The sequence below is a fragment of the Microplitis demolitor genome, chromosome 7, assembly GCF_026212275.2.
Source record: "Microplitis demolitor isolate Queensland-Clemson2020A chromosome 7, iyMicDemo2.1a, whole genome shotgun sequence".
Taxonomy (NCBI): Eukaryota; Metazoa; Arthropoda; class Insecta; order Hymenoptera; family Braconidae; genus Microplitis; species Microplitis demolitor.
This window is the reverse complement of record NC_068551.1, coordinates 7,708,813-7,733,571: the sequence shown is the minus strand read 5'-3', so window position 1 is coordinate 7,733,571 and position 24,759 is coordinate 7,708,813. Positions and strand designations below refer to the sequence as shown.

General features: G+C 27.7%; 1 protein-coding gene across 8 annotated transcripts in view; it reads left to right on the top strand.

Moving 5' to 3' along the window:
• The window catches only part of LOC103575801 (ras GTPase-activating protein raskol), a 76,763-nt gene extending 55,151 nt beyond the window's left edge, over nucleotides 1–21,612 (top strand). For all 8 annotated transcript variants that reach the window (XM_053740902.1, XM_053740899.1, XM_053740900.1 and 5 more), the window contains 5 exons: nucleotides 9,441–9,535; nucleotides 14,699–14,982; nucleotides 15,289–18,124; nucleotides 19,254–19,378; nucleotides 20,962–21,612. In XM_053740902.1, the coding sequence (XP_053596877.1) occupies nucleotides 9,441–9,535; nucleotides 14,699–14,982; nucleotides 15,289–18,124; nucleotides 19,254–19,378; nucleotides 20,962–21,238 (3,617 nt within the window). In that variant the 3' untranslated portion in view covers nucleotides 21,239–21,612. The remainder of the gene's footprint in view (nucleotides 1–9,440; nucleotides 9,536–14,698; nucleotides 14,983–15,288; nucleotides 18,125–19,253; nucleotides 19,379–20,961) is intronic.
• Nucleotides 21,613–24,759: the final 3,147 nt, after the last annotated feature.

Here is a 24,759-nt window from a genome sequence, read left to right as displayed (position 1 = left end):
AGTAAAATAGAGTAGAATGTTGTATACATTCGCTTGTAAGTAGGACTTGCGTTATGAAAGGCTTTGCTTTCACAACTTGACCAATTGCTTAATTACCGGTTGAGTAGTTTATAAACGTCGCATAAGCTATTGATTATTTTGCCTCGTGTATTTCTAAAAAATTTCATGTCACGAAAACAATAATTCGTTTAACATAATTTCTTTTTTTTTTTAATTTTTGTATTTTCATGAGCACTTAATTTTTTTTTTTCTTATTCACATTTATGTTTATACGCCTTCTCTCATAAACACACGGCTATTAGAATCTCGACTAAAATAACTCCCCTCGGTTGCGGCCGGTAAAAAAAAGGGTTCACTGGCATTCGACCCTTTGCAATACTATTATACTATTACAATACATGTTACCGTAATCCACAAAAATGTAGTCTTTGTCTCGATACGCACTGTGACCCTTTAGAAACTAGATTATGAACACAGTGTAGATTTATATCCTGATGTATTAAAGACATATCAAAGCCTATCAGTCCCCTAAAAATCATCATCTCCCCACTTATCATTCTATTCTAAAAAGTAACTTTTAATATTTTATTATCTTCTTTTTTATAATTCCTTTAATCTTTGGATTAAAAAGAATGATTTTTTTTTTTTTTAAGAGAAAAAAAAGTTTATTATTAAAGAAAATAATTTATGAGAATTATAATTTTTTTTCTTGGTATATTATAATAATATTATAATCTCAGGTTTTTATGCGGATGCTGCAAATAATTCTTATGATGGTTGTCCCGGTTGTATATACATGAGTCACTTGCAAACGTAGCAGTGAATGCATATACATGCAATCCTGGTTATTCGTTTTATATACCCGGGTTTCTCATCACCGTCATACAAGTTTGGTTACTACAACGTGGGGATTAATGACCCCGTCTATTTCATTTCCTTCTTGCTAAATCTATGGATATGGGTCTCGCGGTATCACAACAATGTTGTTCGTTAAGACGCGTTTTCATTTGTTTCTCTATTCGCACTCAACTGGATAAACGGTACTATCTCTGTTGCACTTGTACATTAAATAGGAACTTTGTCCAAGCTTTTTTCGTAAACAAATGGAAGTTATCAAAAAATTCAAGTGCACTTCGCTAGTTCATAGAGTAAAGCATCTGGTCTGTGTCTTTATTTTGCGTTTAGAGCTTTTATTTCAGAGAAAAGCTGGGACAAAATTATCTGAAAACCGTTCTTAAATCAATATCCCACTCAATAAATGGATTCCATGATAGTACTTTACTTTTACCTCTAATAGTTCAAAGTGAAAACAAATAAATAATAAGTAAATGTATACACATAAATATATAACAGAACTTGTTTATTTATACATATATATATATATATATATATATATATATATATATATTTTCTGCACTTTTACTATATATATATATATATATATATATATATAGTAAAAGTGCAGAAAAATATATGTAATGTAAGGCATAAGGTAAATGTGCATCGACGCGTGCATGTGCATGACTTTCGTTGAAATATTAAAATAGGCTAGTATAAGCGCCATACGAGAAAGTGGATCGATTCAACTTGCGAGGAGTTCAGATAAATCGGGTATACGTTAGAATTACTTATTAAATATATCATGTTTTATTCTACGATCATTTTTCGCTAAGTAACAGTCTTTTAAAAATTATTTAAAAATTTTCTATCTTTTAAATATTTTAATTTTGTGACCAATGTATACTGAGAAGAAAAATAACTTTTAGAAATATTGTATTTTCTTACAAAAAATTATGCTATTGGAAATTTTCATCCTAATATTTTTTGTCCGAAAATTAAAAAATTCCATTCAAAATCATTTCCTTAGACGACATCTGAACTCAGCTCGAAATATACTGATTTGTTTTCTTTTATATACACCTCAAGCGCGAACGCGGTGTGTACCTTACGATTGAAATTATTTTTTCGACTAATTCATTCACGCTAAATCATTCCTACACTTTTTTTATTACATTAAAACGAGTTAAATTGTATACTAATACAAAGATTATTTATTAAGGAATAACTTCGACCCGGTATTAAGTAGATTAATTATTCCATTGATTTGAAATCAATTATTCTAATCCAAGAAACCATTGCTGTCAATGGTCTTGTATGAATATTCGAAACCACGATAACTTTTGATAAATATAATAAATTAGCATAATTTTTTTTCTATTAGTTCTGTATCTTTTGTGGCAAGAACCCTTTTGAAAATAACTATTTAACTTCTTTTTGTTTAATTGGAATTTATAAAAAAAAACCGGTAATTCATAAAAAATTAAGCTGCCATTTTTTATTTTTATTATTATTGTTTTGCATTTATTATTATTTTGAAACTAAAAGAAAAAGCTAAAAATAAAATTAATTATTGAAAAGTTAAATAATAATTAATAATGTCAAAAAATTGATAAAATAATTAAATAATAAAAAAATAAAATATTAATAATTATCATAAGCGATTGAGGTGTACTTTTCGATTTTCCAACATTTTTTTTGAATCTTCTGTCGAGAAACTTATTCTTTAACTTAAGAGTGAATTTAATAATGTACAAAGTTTTAGAGATTCACTACTTAATAAGATATTGTTTTTACAAAAGTTAATTTTATTTAATCAAATATTTAGATCATTTTAATTAGATCTAAGTTATTTTAATATTTGACTTATTAAATTTTCACTATCTGAGATCGATTATTATTGTATAATTATTAAATTGATATCAATTAATCTAGAATTTCGCACAACTTAAGCATGAAAAGTTGGGAGTGTCAATTTACTCTCGTTTAAAAATTTTTCACTAATTCACTAAAGTTAAATCCTACATTTCATGCACACTGTACTGCTAAAGTGTTAACATAAGTACGCTATTTATAGTTACACAGATAATGAAAATAAAAAAATATATTAGTCGTATGTGGACTATAATTAAAATCATTAAAAAATATGATATTCAAATAGAAAATCTAAAGATTAAATTTGTAATTTATATACAAGGGAAAGCGTATGAGAATTAGTTTGCTCTCATTTCCGTGGGCTTATATGCAGTACAGACTAACAAGTATAAGTCTAAGAGATCTTGTGTCCTATGCTGGTCTTGAGCATTTTGCTTATTAGTTCAATAATAATAATAATAATAATAAACAAGTGATATTTGTCCAACGCCTGACATATTTCGCGGTTAGATTGCGGTCGCGTGCTCATACTGGAACGAATGAAGAGTTGAAGAGGGAATATAAAAGCAACTATAATATGGACATATATAACATATATTATATTATATATGCATAAAGTGTTAAAAGTATTTTGTTATACTTATATATATGATATTGTAGATATTCATTACGTTTTGTACTCTAGCATCTGCGCCACCTGCGTGTGTTTCTTTCATGGCCATGGATGGTCATCTCATTTTCGACAAGTATGCACGAGTACTCAAGAAGCATCTGCTGTTACTGTTTAAGTCGCGTGCCCTGAATCGCTCCAATTATCCTCGATTTTCTTTAATATTCCCTGCATATGGTGAATTACATACATACTCCTTGATAAAATCTAAATGCACATTCGAGCATATAGGGTTCCGAAACAAAGACTATTAAATTTATATTCGCGGAAAAGTCATTGGAAATACACATCAGTGTAAATTAAACATTAATTTTACTTGTGTAGCATAAATAGCAATTTAATTAACTAACTTTATATTTTATGTTTTAAAATTCTCCTAATAAATGATAACAAATAATGAGCTTTCACTATAAATATCTGAGAAAAACAGTTGCAACCAGAAAATTTAGAGAAAGGAATGTTTTTTTTTCCGTAGCTGATGAAATTCTGAAAAAAAAGAAAAAAAAACCGTTACTTGATGATTATTCTATGGCCAACTATTCTTAAGTTGAGAATTTTATAATGTTTAAGAAAAAACGTTATTTTCTCATAAAATCTTACTTTCTCAATGGTATATATGTATGTATTCTTTTTGTAAATTGTTTGAAACTGAAAAAGGCGTATACAGTTTTTCAGTCATCAAAATTTTAGTATACATGCAATTTTTTATGGGTTATATTTAAGTAATAAAAATATTATTTTATTATTTCAGAGTTTTTTTTAACTGTATTGAAATTGGTGAAAAAAAATACATATATACGTACATGCACGGAAGAAAACCAAATCATAGTAAAAAGTAGAATATATTATCAACCAATAGTATTCTTATGTATTTAATGCAAAGTATAGTTTACTAATTTTTGTAGGTTCACAGTTACTACTATAAACTATTTTAAAAACTATATCCGTCGAAATTTTGGCGATCGCCTTAACCTCAAATCACCAACTTTAGTGAGGTTGTGCGGGGTCAATTGAGGTGGAAATTGTATATAACCTTACAAATTCTTAGACTTTGCTCGGGTTACACCCAATAACTAGGAAAGTACGTAGAAAGAATAATACATTTCATTATTTAAAATATAGTGCCTGAGTTCTTTGAGGTCAAATAAAGTTCATATCAGGTTTGTGAGTTTAAATGAAGTTCAGTTGAGTAGGGTTGGGTTTTTCAGTATGAAATGAGGGTCAGTAAACTTCATTGAGGACGAGATGAGGCTCACTCTACTGTTTTGAAGATGAAATGAAAGGAAAAACCTAAAAATAGTGTGAAATCCGGGCTAAAATTGCGACTTTGTAATAATACTGATTTTATGACGAAAATATAGCATACATTTTTTATTTATTTTTAATTAAATTAAAATTATATAAATGTTAATTTATGACATTTTACAAATTTTAATATATTGCGTAAAGTTTATGAAATGTCATGTAAGATCATTTTGTATAAAATACATAATTCTGCATGGTAAAAAGTGGTTTCTTATTATCAAAGTTTCCAAAATTTGCTTTTTAATTCATTTATTTCTTGTCATGACTTTTACAATGATGAGAAAATATTTAAAAATTTTCCCGGTAAAATATAAAATTGTTTGTTTTGTGTGATATTATGTTGAAAATTAATTTTTATATATTTTGTTAATAAAGAAATTAACTGAGTAATGAATATTTATTTTGCGAACTATGTATTGAACTAAATTGATCTTTACTAACAAAAAATAACAACAACAACAACCTATAATAATTACTAGTTTATATTCGCTTCTGTACAACTATCCCACGCTTCTTGCATAACTTTACGTTTAAATCGGCCTTCATTTCAGAGTGCAGTATAACTAAACCGGAGGCAGTAGTTCCGCCAGAGAACGCATGATATATAAATGAATAAAATGCTTTTGAAATGATTGTTTTCATACTATATACAACAGTAACTGTTAGTTGTTACAACTATTACCATATCTAATGAAACATTTCCTCATGATATATATAAAATACCATTATATGATTTATTGTTCCCAAATACTAAAAGTATCTATGTGTAATATATTATAAAATACAATAGAAATATTGGTGGTGTGAATATTATAAAATGGTCACGCCTACTGTAAATTATTTTCATATGTTAAATATATACATTTTATCAGTTTCCCTCTTGTGCGTTAGTTTGGTAAATTTACCTCATGAATCGACATTAATGTCAACTATATTCGACAATAAATAAAATGGCAATGTCGCTATGCGTATATGAAAGCACCAGGTTCGGTGGTGGTATATTCTATAATCCAGTCTGGACGTAGTAACATATAATACACTGCGTCGCCGTAAATCGTGTTCGGTCATCCTCTAGCTATAAATATTATTATGGACAATATACTACTAGCAAGCGTATCGAGCAAGTCATTTTAACTAAACTTAATATAACACGCCTTAGACAACTGAAACCTATAAACCATTCGCGTAATGTAACATAGTCTACATTATATTCTCTTCTAGAAAAATGTCTATATAAAGGAAGAGGGGGGGGGGGTCAAAATGGGCCCCTAAAGTTTTGGGGATCCATTCGCCTCCAAATCATTCGAGGCACTCAAAATTTTAGGGGCCCATTTGCCCCCCCCCCTTCCCCTATATATATATTAGGGTGGCTCAAAAAAAATTAAGATTTTATTTTTCACCATATCTGCACCAAAAGTTTGAATTCCTCCCCTGTTTAGAGGGAAGAAAGTTGTTTATTTCTATTATGAGAAAATGAATTTCAAAAATTAGCGCATGCGCCATTCTTGCCACAAACAGCGGCAAAAATTTAAACCTCCTGGTACAGATCTGGTGAAAAATCGTATACATATCACGGAGGAAGATAGGAAGTCCCAATCCGCGTGTTTTCCTTCGCCTCGTGTAGGCAATTATACACGCGAGTTGGAGTGTTCTACTTTCCTCTCTAGGTGTGTAACATACTATTTCGCTTTCACCCATTGAAAAGTTGTATGGTAAAATAAAAAAAAAAAATTCGTCAAGCTTCAGCTCAAAAATTTAAGACTAAGAGTTCGCTTAAGAATTTTGAAAATTCATAAAATATTTAAAAAATCAAGTGTTTATTTTTTTTTTTTTTTTTTTTGCTACGGCAAATATCAAGAAAATCTTCTGAAAATTTTACTCTGACCTATGAATTTTGACGAACACACAAAAATTTCGAAATTTTACGAATTTTATCAGGATATCCTGTTTGTACCCGGAGAGAAATTTATGGTAACAATTGCAATATATTATGGGAATGGTTCCCATAACGCATGGTAACCGGTTTTTTTGAAATGTCAATTATAGGAATGGCACATATATATATATATATATATAATGCTAATCATTCCTATAAATATGGGTACAATTCCTATATGGTATCAGAATAGTTCCTATGGAAGTATGGTAATCGTTATTATGTAACTACGGTAATGGCTACCATAATGTTATGGCAATGGTTACCATAATATTATGGGAATATATAGGGTTTATTCCCATATGTACTTAGGAACCGTTACAATGTGGTTATAAGATTGGTTCCTATTTGCTTATGGGAACTATTCCTATGAGTATGGTAGTCATTACCATAATTTTATCACATGCAATATGGAAACTGTTACCATAATGATGGGAATTGTTCTATGCTTATGGGAACTTTTCCCAGAAAGTATAAGCCTACATCCCATAATTCCAATTAATTATTACCATAGCGGTATGGGATATTTCATAAACGTACTAGGAACGGTTACCATAAATTTCTCTACATGTAGTAGCAATTGCCCTAAGAAAAAAATATACATATATATAAGATTATTTTATCTGGTGTTTATTAGAATTGACGAATTGAATAAACTCTAATGTGTCGCTTTGAAAACAAAGCATTTATTTTGTTTATTATAAATTCTATTACTACCCACTATTGCATTTTCTTTTTACATGTATGTATTAAAATAAAATGAAAAGAAAAAATTAATGAACAAAGAGGAAAGAACTTTTAAAAGTCATATGTATAAATGAATATCCCAACAATGTGAGGGCTAAAATTTAATGGTGATAATGGGTATCGCGTTGACAGTTGTAAGGTATTAATACCGCTTGAATCCGCATGAATGCTTCAGAGCAATAGCATCAGTTAAGCGGTTGACTTGTTGAAACGAACAAATGCTCTCGCTTCGATGTAGATTAGGTGTTCTTTTTATGCTCTCTATACAATTGAAAGTACTTCTGAAAATGCATATTCTTAGTCCATTTGCTTTAAAAGCATTCAAATAAGAGTACATGTAGAATTGAACTGCAAACATTTTAAAAAATTAAAAAAGTCGTGCAAGAAAAAAAGTATAAAAAAATTTTTAATTAAATTAAATAAAAGTATTACCTATTTCATAATAACCTATTTTATCTAGCAATTTAGACATTCATATTCATATGCTCGAGCAATATGATACTCCATAACCTTGTGCTCATTGTTCTTTATATTATTATGCATTCATTGATATTTTTTTTTATCGTTAAATGCGATGTGCAATTACTGGAATTGAATCTCGAAATATAGTTACAGTTATAAAATTTCAATTCAAGTGGTATGATCACGTGCTGCGGAATTTGAATAGAGTAGCATAGCGATCATTAGTAACCGTTGACCAGCTATTGAACAATAGGAGGAGGGATGTGAGCAAATAAAATGCCAGCCGGCATAAAGTATTAATAGCAGTAGTAAGTATTGAGTCGTGTGGCGCTCGTTTTTATTTTATTTCATTTCAATTGCGATTCAAATGCAGTATCGGGCGTGCCACTACTCTATAGGGGATTATTCTTGATGGACCAAATATCATTATAAAACTTGAGGCGCCATACAAAGTAAAAACGTTTTTCTTCTTTAGATATATTATAAATAATATCGATTTATTCTCTTATTACTGCAGCTGCAATTTTAATTTTTAATAATTTTTTTTATTCTCCTCGTTTTTCTTTGACTTGAGATTACTTTGTATCGAACAAAAAGATCTCGAGCAAAATCACTGCGATTAACTGTTTAAAAAAATATTTAAGTTATGGTTATTAGCTTCAATTAGTATTCGTAAGCATGCACAAGTAAAGCGAGAACAAACTGGAATAAGACAAGTTGAGAAGAAAGAGAAAATGCATCGCTAAGAGGCATCAAGAGAGTTTATGGTGTTGTATGTGCCAGGATATAAGATGGATGATACTTTTCCGGTATATTATTTTATTTGTTTGTGGGATTTAATAGCATCCTCTTTGCTTGTTATTAAACTTTTACATGATTTATTGTTCAATTTACGCCTGTCAACAATTTGGGAAGATAATTTTAGATCAGTAAAAAAAGTCAATGTTTTATTATTATTATTTTTTTTTTTTTATATCTTTAAATTGAATTAAAAATTAAATATACAAACGTTCATTTATATCGTTATGTACTTATATTAGTTCCGCTGTTAAATCTTTTGTTGAAAAAGAAATAAATAATAAATAATAAAAATTGTCACCTCAAAACATTTTTTATCATTTATTTTTTTTTTTTAATAGATAATGTTGCGATTGGTATATTTATGATGTATGTTTTTCTTTCATGTGTTTTTTAGTGTGTACTTTTTATCCACAATTTCAATTTTTTTTTAAGTGAAAACTTTTTTAGGAGCGTTGGGTCATTTTTTGATGGGGTCAAACTTATATGTTCGCGTTTTCGAAATACTAATGTTAACAGTATATCTGTAGCTATAGCTATAGCAAGAAGCTCGAAAACAGCGGAAAGTTTTGGGGCTTGTTTGCAGGGCCAACGGATGCCCAAATTTTTCTTTTGTAAAATATTTGCATTTTATTGAACATTTATTAATCATCAATATTTCTCCTTTTTTTAAAAAAATTTATCCGTGAGAACATGCGAAACCCATGAGAAAATTTAAAAACAATTATTTGCATAAATGAAAGTTCTTTAAAGTTATAATTTATTTTCAATAAACTAAAAATAATATTTTTTATTTTTTATTAATTTCAGACACATCATACGAGAAAGCGTGCAGAAGAGGAAGTGCTCCAGCGACACCAGTTTTGGGTGCACGACCTTTAGATGTGACTCCCAACAGAATCGTCGTAAGTGTTATCATTTAATTATATAAAAGTGCAGTATCAAAAATAAAAAATTTATAAATTTATTCCTAAATCCATATGAATAATTTAAAGCAACGGTCATTGTTTATTTTAGCTTGACAAACGTCAAAAACGAGTTTTATTTTTCTAGACCACATCGCTCCGTCATGTTGTCTCTTCCCCTTATGTTTTCTAGCTGAGATTCACCTGGCATTTGTTCTCTTGCTTCCACCCATTTTTTTTCCTCCGTATTACAAAAGCCCAACCTATATATGTTAAAATGACAATACAAAAAAATATTAGCATGCTTCAATAGTATAAATATCTTAGCTGAAATACAAATACTCATATGTACAATACCAATTGGTATTATCGATTTATTTTATTTAACATGCAAGAATTCAAATGACAAATAGAAGAATACCACGTGATGACTAACATTTATTATTATTATTATTTTTTTTTTCAACCTCCATTAGATCCGAAAATAATTTTAATACTTATACTGTATATTTGATTTTATTTGCTTGATCTAATCTTTTGTGTAAATTCAACATAACAATAACATTGTTATCGATCCCTAAATCCTTAAATCTTGAATTTAAATGTACCATGAAAAATACGATTAAAAGATTACCAAAACATATAATTAATCAAATTAGCACGCGACCAAAGCTATATACCATTAAATTATCCATGTCATCACTAATGTATTGTTATTATTATTATTAATATTTTTAAATAACCGCAATATATTAAATTACGTAAATCTATCCTGAGGATTAAATCAATATTTATTTAAGGCAAAAGACCCATTACCTGCTCACTTTTCATTGGAGAGAGATTAAGTCACTCAATATATAAATCGATAAATAAAATAAAAAATCATTATTTTTTTATAGTTTTAAATATTAGAACAAAATTTTAAATACAAGAATAATCTTGATAATTAATTATTTATTTTATTTTTTTATACTTAATTAATTATGACAAATCATAAAAATAAGTACAAAAACAATAATAATAATGACTTTAAGCGAAACTTTTCAGAGCCATTTAACAAAAAAGAAATATCTTGGCCATTCATACAATTTTGCTATTTATTAAATGATTACAAATACAATTTGCCCAAATTTATCCAATTCCATTATATATTTATAACATTAATTTTTAAAAATATTTAAAGTATCTGCTGATATTATTTTTGTAGCCAGCAAAGTCCATAAATTAATATCTGTTATTAGAAATTACTTCTGATGAACATTATTATGACATAATAGCAGTGTGTGTGTGCGTGCGTATGAATATGTGTACGAGCGTGTGTGTGCACGTGTGCGTAAGTGTGTGTATCTGTGTGAAATTCTTTACAAAGTGAAAATTACATGTAGACAAGCTCCCGACTGTAACGCCGTTATTCAAATTATTTATTAGTTTAGAGAGTAACTATTATTTGGACTGATGGTAACTAATACCATTACGTTATCAAGAATTATGATGTTGAAATAGTTATAACTAGTTAAGATAATTAAAGTTTTAATTTCTGATTATCATAAATAGTTGTAGATTTTACCATATAGTTGGTAGATACTAAAATTCAGATTGTATATTTAATAATGTAAATGATATTTATTACTATCGAATTCAGTTTAAAAATTGTACCATAAATCGATAATAACTTTTACCATAAAATTATCTTCGTGTAGATGAAATAATTCAAAATTATCACTAAATTTTTTTTATTAAAATGATATAAATTCCAGCTTTTAGTAAATGGTAAATTTAATATATATTGATACTTAAAATTTTTAAGTTGAATTGACATTTGTAAATTGTTGATTTCACTAACATTTTTCTAATAATTCTTCTGCGACTATCGATTGACTTTTAGACATACATATTTTGTGTTAATTTTAAAGTAACACTTAATAAATATTGATAATTAAAATTTTTATACTAAGTAACGCTTTTGAAGTGTTAAATAATAGATCGATTCAAAATTTTTAAGTAACACAGTAAAATGTGTCGATTTAAAACGAAATAATCAACACAAAAAAATTTAACACGGACCGCTTTTAACACAGATACACAATATTTTTTACTGTATGGGAACCCTCCGATGAAAAGTATATATAAAAATACGCGAAACATTTCAGAGTACCCACTCGTCTGTGTAAGTTAGATAAAGAAATAAAATTTACTAAATTTATATTTTACATATGAAAGAAAAGTAGAATCGACCTTATACCCTACTTTAATGTAAGTGCTTCTTACATATTAATGTATATACCTCAATGTAGATGTAGATTGTAGATGTAGACTGGGGTTCTTTTTCGTTCACGATACAAAGGTGTGCTCTCGGTGCTCAAGTGAAGCCCCAAGGATCCCTTGACTTCGTTAGACGAATAAGGTGAGATGGTACCCAAGCATCTGCAGTCGTCACCGAGATTTCGTCGCGTTTTGAACACAGTTATTTTAAACTGCCATTTTACTTCTTTTTAAATAATATAAATACATATCTAATTACTTTTATATACTTTATCATTATTAAAATAGAAATTTTTATAAGAAAATAAACACTGTTAAATTTTTTTTTTAATTTTCATACATAAAAAAAATTTTATATTGAAAATTCACGCAAAATAGCAAAAAGTGAAATTTATCGTCAATAATTAGTAAGCAGAATATTAAAAATCAATATTAAGTAGTGAAAAGTGTAATTCATTATCAATAATTAGTATTTTTATATATTCAATGCAAAATAGTTTACTAATTTTCGTAGATTCACAATTACTACTATCCTATTTTAAAAATTGAATAAATATGATTAGCTTTAGGTATATATTTTTGTAACTTAGCAGTAAAAACTAATTAATTTATAATATATATCAATCAGATAAGTGGAATGTGATGAAAAATTTTAAATTCCACAGAAACAAAGGATATCTTGGCGTAAGAAAAATTTTGCGTTATGAAATGAAAAAAAAAATTTTTTCTTGGGGCGAGTAAAAACTTTTCGCGCCAAGAAATCTTTTTTTCTGTGTATCAAATTTCTAGCAGAATTTTTTTTCCGTCTATTGATTTGTTCATATATTTCAAAAAATGAAAGTATAACCTTTAATACAAGGAAAATGTGAGTCATTAAAAGAAATATTCTTTATATGATAATCAAGATATCGAGTTGGATTTTAATTGAAGAAATTTTTAAAATCCATAGTAATAACTTTTTTTTTTTTTTTAATTTTCAATTCGTTTTTGATAATTGTAAGTTTATTGAAGACTTGCAATGAAATTTAAAAAATAATTCTACATAGCAAAAAAAAATTTTCGGTTAAAATTATTATCATATAAAATGAATTGAACTATAAACATTTTCAAAATTATAATTGAAGGATAATAAAATAAAATACCGTGTGATTTAAATTTTTATGTCTTTTATGACTTGGAAATTTGGAGTAATGTATAAATAAAGTATGTAAATAAGTTAATTTATACTTTATATTTCTAACTGATTTGAACTCATTAAAAACTTCAAATAATTCCCTTTAAATTTAAGGAAAAATTTTGACAGTGTACTAAAATGAACTTACTATAATTTAATTTAAATTTTTATAACGGAAAATTGTGTCAAGTAGTACGTAATATCCTTATCATTAACAGTAGACAAAGGCACTATGTGATAAAAATTTTTTCACATGTGATATATTATGATAATGATAATATATTATTAAAGGCTATTGACATAAACTATTAGAGAAAAGAAAAAAAATAAGAATAATTGAATGAAAAAGTTTAAAAATGTGTGTGAACCCAACAAAAAGAAAAAATAAAAATAATAACATATATAACGTCATAATAAATTATTTTTCTACACGGGTAAATATTAATATTAAAAATATTATATAAAATAATATAAAAGATGTAAGAGACGTAATAAATAATCCGGAAGTTATTTATCAAATACTTTTGAATATAAATGTTGAAAGTAGCTTGTAATAATTATAGCTTTCACTAAAATTATAGTTTTTAATCATAACTACTTTGCGAATTCATATTTATTACTTTAGTATTATTTTTTTTTTATAATAAATGAGCAAACTGCAGCCTTCCATAACTGTCCAGTATCACTATTCAATTTACAAAATACATTTTTAATTTAATTATTTATTAAAACCTTACCAAATTACTTAGATATTTTTTTATTTTTATCATTGTTGTAGTTGAATGTGGCAAATTTTTTTACTTATCTCAGAAACTTATTGTGTTTTCGGCTGCTTGTTCTGAGCAGAGCCGATTAATACCGAAGGAATCCCATTGTCAATTTAAAAATTATATTAGTAATGCTACACTTCGAGAGAGGAAAGTATTAGGATATTCCAGCCTGTGAGTGTAATTGTCCGTGGCAAAGACGCGAATTGAGACGTCTTACCTTCCTCTGTAGTGTATCTACTATTTTTCACCAGATCTGTACCAGGTTTCCATTTTTGCCGCTGTTTGTGGGAAGAATGGCGCGTGCGCTAATTTTTATCATTTGTTATCTTATTTTTACGTTATAAGGCCAATTTACCAAAAAATTCTTATGTTTAACTAAACAATTTATAATTTCTATAAATATGTCAATCGATTCATTATACAAGCTGCAACTGTTCAAATTGTATAAATATAGTGTTCGGAAAATTTAGTTCACTTTTGAAATTTTCCTTATTGAGGAAAATCTTGAGCTGCCCCCCCCCCTGCTCACTCCCATTTTCTAAATGCGTTCAATGACTTCCAATGACTCTTTTAAATTAATTAATTAAAAAAAATTAATTAAAACACTAGATGAGAAATACAAAACGTATATAATTTTGTTAGAATATAGATATTTTAAAAAAATTTACTTAAAGTTGTTATCAATAAGGAATTCAACGAAATTTATTAAATAAATTTTAGTCTTGAAAATTTGAAATTTGGAATTGTAATTTTGATATACAGATTTTATTTAAATTTATTTATCAATTAGTTGCTAATTAATAACAATTGCCAGTAATTGTTTTATAATAATTAAATATTTTAAAAGTGGGGGAGGGGACACGGTCTAAGAATGACCTTACTAATTTAGATGATTAATAAAATAAAATGAAAATATTTATTGCCAATTGAATAATAATATCTATTTATATATTTTAGAACTTTTTTTCTAAGCGATCGTTCCGCTCGAATCCCTTGAAGAGAACGAAAAGTGTGACGAAACTTGAGCGCCAGAAGCAGCGGGGAGCGGGTCTAAGAGGTTGCCGTTCACACGAGTCACTTTTGTGTGGACAAGCTGTGACATCAATGGATCTTGCAGCGGTCACACCATTACATCCAAGTCTATTGGGTAGACCACATTGTTTTCAAGTGACACCAAGTAATGGTCCACCGAAATATTTTAGTTGTCGAACGGCTCATGAAAGAGATCAATGGTTACACAGGTTAATAAATAAATCTATTTTTATTATTCTTGTTTTTTTAAGTGCATCTTTAGACAATTTTTCGACCCCCTCCCCCACACTTTTTAAAAATATTCAATTACCTAGCAGAAAATTTAAAACGACTCCAATAAGTAATTTTTTTTTAAATCATAACTACGTTGATTATTTTTCAATATGATTATGAAAGTTCGAGGTCATTCAATATTTCAAAAAAGTGTGGGAAGGGCGTGTAAGAATGACCTTAATTAAACTATACACTACTGATAAATATTAAAAAAAAAAATAATATATAAATTGTATTTACAGTCTGAGAAAATCAGTTCAACCAGATGCTGAGCAAACTCGTCGAACTGACAATTCACTGCAGATATGGTTACTCGAAGCTAAAGGTGTACCAACAAAAAAGCGTTACTTTTGTGAAGTATGTTTGGACAATACATTATACGCTCGTACAACAGCAAAATTAAAAACAGAATTATGTTTTTGGGGCGAGCATTTTGACTTTCATCATCTACCATCAGTCAACACAATACAAGTAAATTTGTATAGAGAAGCTGACAGAAAAAAAAAGAGAGACAAGAATGTATTGATAGGTTCCGTTAGTATACCCGTACAAAATGTAACGTCACGTTATCTAACTGAAAAATGGTACCCTGTACAAAGTGACAAAGGAGTATTAAAAGAACCGCCAGCATTACGTGTTAAATGCCGTTTTCAATCAGTTGACATTTTACCTGTTCATGTTTATCAAGAATTTCTTGAGTATTTAAAAACAGATTATGCATCACTCTGTGAAAGACTAGAACCAGTAATTGGCGTTAAAGCGAAAGAAGACATTGCTACGGCACTAGTAGCAGTAATGCAGCGTGAAAAAAAGGCACCACAATTTTTAGCTGATTTAGTAATGATGGACATTCATCGAATCGATGATGAAAGATTGACTTTTCGTGGTAATTCGCTGGCAACAAAAGCTATGGAAGCTTATCTTAAATTAACTGGTGATCGTTATCTACAAGAAACACTGGGAGCTGTCGTTCGTGGGGCTGTTGATGGTGGCGACTGTGAAGTGGATCCTCTAAAAGTATCATCATTAGCAGCATTACACAAACAACAACAGAATTTACGTGCAGCAGTTGAATTAGCATGGAGTAGAATATTATCAAGTCACGCACATTTTCCTTTAGAATTACGTGAATGTTTTAGAATATTTCGCGAAAGATTAGCGGAACTTGGACGTGAAGATATTGCAGACAATTTAATATCTGCATCTATTTTCTTACGATTTTTATGTCCAGCCATATTAAGTCCTTCGTTATTCAATATAACGCACGAATATCCTAATGAAAAAGCAGCAAGAAACCTTACCCTGGTGGCTAAGAGCTTACAAACTCTCGCTAATTTTACAAGATTTCAGGGTAAAGAAAATTTTATGGAATTTATGAACGATATATTGGAACGTGAAGCGCCAGCGATGAAAAATTTCTTATTATTAATTAGTAGTCCAGTATCAAAAGATGCCCCATCAAATAATTCTCTTGAATTTGATGGGTATATAGATTTAGGAAAACAACTTTCATTATTGCACGCACTTTTACGAGAAAGTATTGCCGGAACAACTTCATCATCACCATCATCACCGCCATCAAAACTACCAGATATTCTTGATCGAATTTCCCATGCATTAGATCAACCCAGACCTAGTCCAATATCAACAGCCCATCGATATTCAAGTCTTCAAAATAATATTTTTCGTTATAACGATCCAACAATAGTTAACAGTAATTCAAATCTTTCTGTGTCCGCATCATCAACGCTAAGTAATCACAGTACATTGAATGGAACATTAAGAGACAGCAATGAATTATTACAAAGCAACACTCTCGGACATACTGGAAATATAACGAGATCACCAAATGTTATAAGAGCAGCAACACTCCCACGCAATGCATACCTTCCAACAAATGGTAAACTACAATTACAAATAACATCTGATGACTATCATCCGTTAGAACCACCAGCTTTTGTATCGCGATCACCAACTCCAGTTACACGTCAACACAGACCTACGTTATTAAATCGTACTGGTTATCGATTAACCACGAGTGCAAGTCTCGCAAATGTCAATCATTGTCAGAATAATCCAACAAGTCCGACACGATCAGAAAGTCATAATAATCTTAAAGATGCTAATTATAATATAAATGTTAATCAAACTAATCAGGTAATTACTGGTACAGGTATTATAAATCGGCACCATAATATACCGGGTAAATTGATGAGTCATGATCAACATGATGACAATTATAATCATAATAATTATAATATATCAAGATCAAGTAGCAGAAATCAATGCAATAAAGAAGAGAATGCTAATCAAATACAACAAAATTATAATAATATTACTAAGACGACAGTCAACGCTAATCCAATAAATATTAATCCTACTACGAATCTCACATTATCAATAAACAATCAACCAAATAATAATAATTATAATAATAATAACAATAATAATAATAATGTTAAAACAATAGCGAGTACAAATGGTAATCTCGATGAAATTTCTGATTTATTGAGGTATGCTGATGATGAAGTGTCAGAATCTAAATCACAAAAGGGATCACAGATATCAATATCACAATTGAGTAATGTTGCGTCTTCAGGATATCAAAGTTTCGCTGCTTATAGTCAGAGTTCTAGCCCCGTTGAACTCAGTAATAATACGAATTCTCATATTATAAACGCTGCTCCACTTGCTTTTGCAAATCCGGTGTATCATATGGAAAGTAATCATGGGAGAAATGGTAGAAGAGGAAGCAGTAGCTCTGAAGAAAGAGAGATCGGTAGTGGTGGCAGTGGGAATGGTGGTAATGGCGTTGAAGGTGTCTGTGGTGTTGATTTAAGTCCACTGCCACAAACCCAACAATCAAATAATATAAGAAATAACCAACGAAATGGGCAACATCAATGGAGACAGGCTAATCCAAATTATCGAAATGTTGAACAAAACCAAAATACTTGTTGTACAAAACTTATGAGACGGTTGTCTTTAGACTCGACGAGAGATTTATCGGACACTAGTGAAGAAGAAAACTGTCCGAATCGACGAAACAAATCCCGTAATCATCGAAGTATTGATCAGGTATATTTTTTTAAATTTAAATCATTAAATAGCTGTTTTATTAATACAATAATGCTACATGGTTTCATGTCAATTGATCCCAGACAATTGATCCCACACAATGAAAAAAAAAATGTTGAAAAATCACAAAGTGCACATTTCAATCGCTCATGATAATTATCGATATTTAAATTTTTTATTATAACTGATTATTATTCATATTATTAATTATTATTTAACTTTTAAACAATTAGTTTTATTTTTGGTTTTTTCTTTCAGTTTTATTTTTATTATTTAAAATTTTCTTTAGATGACACTTTTTATTTTTTAATTCTACTGCCATACTTATGCTGCTGCCAGAAGTTGATAAAAGAAAAAAAAAAAGTTAATAATAATAAGAAAAATAAAAAATGGCAGCTTAATTTTTTTAGAATTACCAGTTTTAAGTTTTTTTTTATTAATTACAAAAAGGAGTTAGATATAGAATTAAAAAAAAAAATTATGACAATTTATTATATTTTTCAAGAGTTATTGTGGTTTCAAAGATTCATAAATTCATTTTTAATCAATGGAATAATGAATTGACTAAATACTGGGTGAAAATTATTCCTTAATAAATTATTTTTGTACTAGTATACAATGTAACTCATTTTAGTGTAATCAAAAAAGTGTAGAGACGCTTTAACGTGAGTGAATTAAGGTGTGTAATCCTGTGTTAAAATTTACATAATTTGTGTGTTAAAAATGGTCCACACTTAACACTAAAATTGTGTTAAAATTGCAACACAAAAATCGGCTACTACGAGAAGTGAATTCAATACTTTTTAAATGTCTGTGTCACAAAAAAAAATGTTAACTTTTGCATTTCATTTTTGTGCCAGGAATATTCAATAAATATAATTTATATCTTTGAGCTTATCAAACGTGACAACAATTATTATTTAACATTCAACTATTTTTTGATAGTGAAAAATTTTTTGAATCTAAGATCACTTGACGTGGAATAAAATTGCTGGTATCAGTTAACGGCACACCTGCTATACATGTTTTTAACATTAAAAATTAATTTTTCATAATTGTAATTAATTTTCATTTCAAGATGTCAACTAACTTTAAAAGTAACTAACAATATAATTATATTCGTTTACAGTATGAAATGGAAATAGAACGATTACAAAATAGCGTGGATAGACTACGAGCGAGATTAGGAGCTGCTGAGGACGCCGAAATTGATGGCAATGCGCCTGATACTAAGATGAAGAATATCATTAGCAGGTATTTTTACTTAATCCAATTAATAATATTAATCTATTTATTTTTATCGTTAATTAATGGTATCGGAAAGAACATTTTTGTCTTTTTTACATTCATTAAAAATATGTTATTCTAACTTTTTGTTACTTTTAATCACTATTGATTCTACGTGTTAATTTTTCTGTTAATTCCCCGAAAAAAAATCTTTCTAATGAAAATTAAAATTTTTTGTTATTCTCAAGCATAAATGTAATTATTTTTTAACTTATTATGTGTTCCTATTGCATTCTATCTGCTGCATTTGGTATACTGTGACTTTATCTGGATCTTGGTGTAAGAGTTAATTATTATTAATAAGCTTATTTGTTATTTTTTTTATCTTAAAAAAAAAAAATATTAAAAAAATACACACATTCAATTTATTATTCACTATTTTGTTTACTGTTTTTTATTCAGCACTTTTGTAATAATTGATGACTTATAAATTTTATTTTATGAATTAATAATACAATTGTATTGTTTTATTGTTTAATTATTTCACTGCTTACCACTTCTGAGAAAATATAATAAATATTTATGGAAGACACAGCAATTTATATATTTCACATACATAAATATATATATAATGAAAAATCTGCACGTGTTATGTACATATGAAACATTACAATTTCTCACACACCAAATTTAAATAGATTCACAGGTCTTTCACATACAACAAAATAAAAATAAATATAATAAAGGTAAAAGATCCTAAGCCCTATCAGTAGCATTAGTCGCTCATTTTAACTGACTAATTCGTTTTTATAATTTAAAAAACAAATAATGATTGATAAATAATTATTTGTGAATGTAAATTTATTATAATGTGACTATCGAAGTATTTTATTAATTATTATAAATTAAAATTAACTGAATATGTTCAGAATTCCGCTCAGCAGGTAATTTTTTACTTTGAAGGCATTCTCAAACGATACCCTCATTTTTTAAAAATAAATTATTTTCAATTGCCATAACCGTATTCTAATTTGATTAATTAATAGAAAAAATGACAATGTCGCCGAGATATGGATTTTTGAAAAAATTACTCACATTTGTTGTCGATGAGGAGTCAAACAAAATTTAGTCAATAAATTTTAGCCGAAAAAGTTTTAAAAATCGAATTATAATAATGACATGAAAATTTTACTGGAACTGAATGAATTTGGGTAAATTGTACTTGTAACCATCTGATAAACAGAAAAATTGTATGAATGGCCAAGGTATTTCTTTTTTGTTGAATTTCTTTGAAAAGTTTTGCTTGGAGTCAACATTATTATTATTTTTACAATTTGTCATGTGTAATTAAGTATAAATAAATAAAATAAATAATTAGTTATCAAGATTATTCTTAAAATTAAAATTTCATTTTAATATTTAAATCTATAAAAAAAAAAAAAAATGATTTTTCATTTCATTTAGAAATTTAATTAAGTGGTTCAATTTTACTCCCATGAAAACTGAATGGGTAATGGGTCTTTTACCTTTCTTGGTATTATTTAAAAAAAAAAAAAAAGAAAAAATATAAATTAAAAATATTAATAATAAATTTGTTAATATGACTACAGATTGATTTCTGTGGAGGAGGAATTACGACGCGAACAACAAAAAATGTCTGCAGCACTTTCGTACAAGCAGCGCGTAATCGACGCTCAAGAGCAACAAATAGCTGCTCTGGATGCAGCAAACACCCGGCTGATGTCATCAAATTCAAGACTATTATCCGCATTAAGCACTCTTAAACAACGCTATAACATTAGTAAAACACAGCCAAATAATAACGAAGCCGCAGCATTGTTACAAAATATTGCTGATATTAATGAGCTAAAAAGTTCATCTTGTTAAGATAATTCATTATATTTTTCTTATCAAAGATAAAATTTAATCCAAGTATTTTTTTTTTCTTTTTCTACTAATGTCGAAATACCGAAGATTATTAATGTATTTATATTATTATTATCTCTATTGATTTATTGTAAAATTATTTATCTGAATCTATCACTCTGCTTCTTATGTAGGTTTATTTAGAAAGAAAGTTAACGCAAACAAAAAAACCTAAATAATATTTTTTTGAAGATAGTGGTGGCATATAGAGGCTAATTCTATATGATATCGATAAGGCTAGATTGATTTAATAATTTTTACAACAAAATTAGATTTTGTATTATATTGCATGAGACTATCGATAGGTTTTTCATAATTAGTGTTCCAAAATAATCTCATTGTCTAGTTATTATTACTATATATTATTTAATATATATATATATATATATATATATATATATATATATATATATATATATATATATATTTGACTTAAATAATTGACAAGTTACACTTTCAAACAAATAATTTATGACAAATATTATTTTTTTTTTAATGACTGAATTTAATCCAAATCTAAAAAACGAAAGTATGAAAAAGAAAGTAATTATAATTATTTCTTTTTTAACATTGGAAATTTTTACTGGTAAATTTTTTTTCATATTTTTTTTGTTTAGTTTTCTTCGGTTAACATTAATAAGTATTAATTAAATGTGTATTATTTAATAAATTGTTAATATTTTTCATTATATTAATTTTCTAATAACTATTTCATTTCGAAATTATTATATATTATAATTTTCAAATTGATTATTATTTTTTAATATGAAATTACAATATTTATTTAGCAATTGCTACCAAAGATAATGTGTATAAAATCTTGTAAGATATTATGTTTTTGAACTCTTATTATTATTTTTTTTTAAGATTTATCATTGTAAGATTTAAGAAAAAATAATAATTATTTTATTTTTACTAGAATTTTATTATTTTCTTTCTCAATTGCAATCACAAATTACAATCACGTCATCTTTATGAATGGAAAACAAAAATTCAATGAAATAATTTATAATTTTAAATAAAAAAAAATGTTTATCGCCTTTTAACATCACAATTAGAAAAATAATTACAATTATACATGAAATTTAAGGGAATGAATGTATTATGACGATGGTACATATATGTAATGAGTGTAATGGATAATTGTGTGTAAATGAATCGAACTATTTGACAATCAAGATAATTTGGCTGTCTATAAGATAAAATTTAAGAACGCAACGGTAAAGAAGGATTATCATGATTATTATTATCATTATCATTATTATTATAAGAATATGTAATTTCAAAAGTATTACTACTTAAATTTGTAAAGTAAACAAATAATTGTTTAATAGATTTGTAGAATAACATTATTAGATATTAATATTTACAAAATAATTTTGTATAGAAGAAAAAAACTATTGTTTCTTGTCTTTTTTTCGTGTAATTTTTGTCATTATATGATTTAAAGGTATCAATTACAATGTTAAGTATTTATATAAATACTTAATATTAATATAGGACAAACAATGAAATTATTTCACTTAAATTAATTATTATTACTAAGTATTAATAATTTTTTTTATTTAAACCTCATGTATTTAAATGTTTAAAATAATTAAATACGGATAAATAAATGCAATTAGATGCAATGAGTTTTTATTTATTGAGTAAGTAAAAATTAAATAGTCGTATACAATTTTTTCATTTTTAGGAACATTAATAGTAATTTCATCAACTAGTTAAACAAAATTGCTTCAAAATCTGATAAGAAAGGAAAGAGCTTTTTACTATTATTATTATCATTACTATTATTATTATTATTGTTTGTTGGTTTAAATGCTCAAGGGGCTATCCCCGGTAGTCTGTCTCTACCGAGGGCCGCTCCTGAGCGCTTTCCGTTACTGCTGCGATGCTTCATCATCAACAAGATTGTTTAGTTAGCAAGCGCAGCAGGTTAAGTTTTATCGCCTAATCACCGATTTCTTCACTTGTAGTTATCCTACGGTTAAAGTTATCCGTTAGTTAACGTGAGTTGAGTGGAGAATTCTTTTTCTTCCCTGCTTAAGAAATCCGATAGATTCTTATAGTTGTGTGTATAAGGTTCTATGCTTAACTATAGAACTTCTCATAGAACTCATTCATTCTTATAAAAACTCTATTGGATTTTATAAGATTTTCTAAATAGGGTTCACACTAATTTAAAAAATAACCCCTACATATTTTTATCCAAAGGATAAATATTGGGCTGACTTTATACCTGGCAGTTAACTTACAGATTTCAGTGTAGGATCCGAGGATTACAGCCATCTGCATTCACGAAGCCAGAAACTCAACTTGTGACGAACAAAAAATTTAGTAGCATAATGTCTTTTGATATAATTTTCACAATTTTTCTGAAATCTAAGCCGTTAAAATATATATTTTTTCATCTACCTCCAATTCATTTGATTATTTATCCATTCCCACAATTTTCCTGAAAAACAAGCACCCAAATTAGGTGTAAATAGTACAAATAAACATTTTAATTTTGGCAAAAAATTACAATTACAAAAAAATTTTTTTACAATAAAACAAATATAAAATTTTATTCTTTATAACATTGAAATTTTGTAATTTTCATGTTGATCATAGTGCTTATGACGGTGGGGGTTATTTTGTAAAGGGATATTTTGCTAGGTGATGAAAATGCGCGGAATTAATGAAAGTACGTTAGAAAAATTCAAGAATTAATTTGTTACAAAAATAATTTCAAATGAAAAAAAAATCTACTCTAAAAATTTTGAGTGTATGAGATTTTGAATGAGTTATTGATAAGTTCACATTAATATATTTAAAAAATTTCAAATAAATTAAAAATTTTGCAGTGCAGCACCACTTTACAGTAAAATAATGCTAGCTTACTGTAATTTGGCGGTAAATTACCGATCTCTCACTGCACATTTACGGTAAAAATGCCGTATACTTTTGACGTGAGATACTGTATTTTACCGTGAATCCTGTAGTTTACCATAAAATATCGTAATTCTTTCGAATGCCGTAAACTACAGTAATTACCGTAATTCGGTTCCGCCAGTGATATCAGTTGATATATTTAATAAATAAATTAAGCATAAAAAATTCGTAGTAAGTTGTGGAGTAGCATGAACTACAGCTATCATTTATCAAGAAGTTGTTTTTAACGACAGTCCCTGATTAAGAACTCCGATTGTCCGATTAGGCTTCGATTGAGCATAATCGGAATGAATCGGTTTCAATCAGAAAAAGTGTATAAAAATAAAAATATTATTTTCTAATTGAGTCCCATTAAAAATTTTTAATCGGAATGAATCGCTTCCAATCGGGAAATAATATTTTTATTTCGTTATTATTTTCCGATTGAAACCGATTCATTACGATAAAAATTTTGAATGGGGCTTAATTGGTTTCAATCGGAAATAATATATTTTTCGGAAATTTCCGATTCATTCCAATAGGATTCAATCGGAAATTTCCCACCAAAT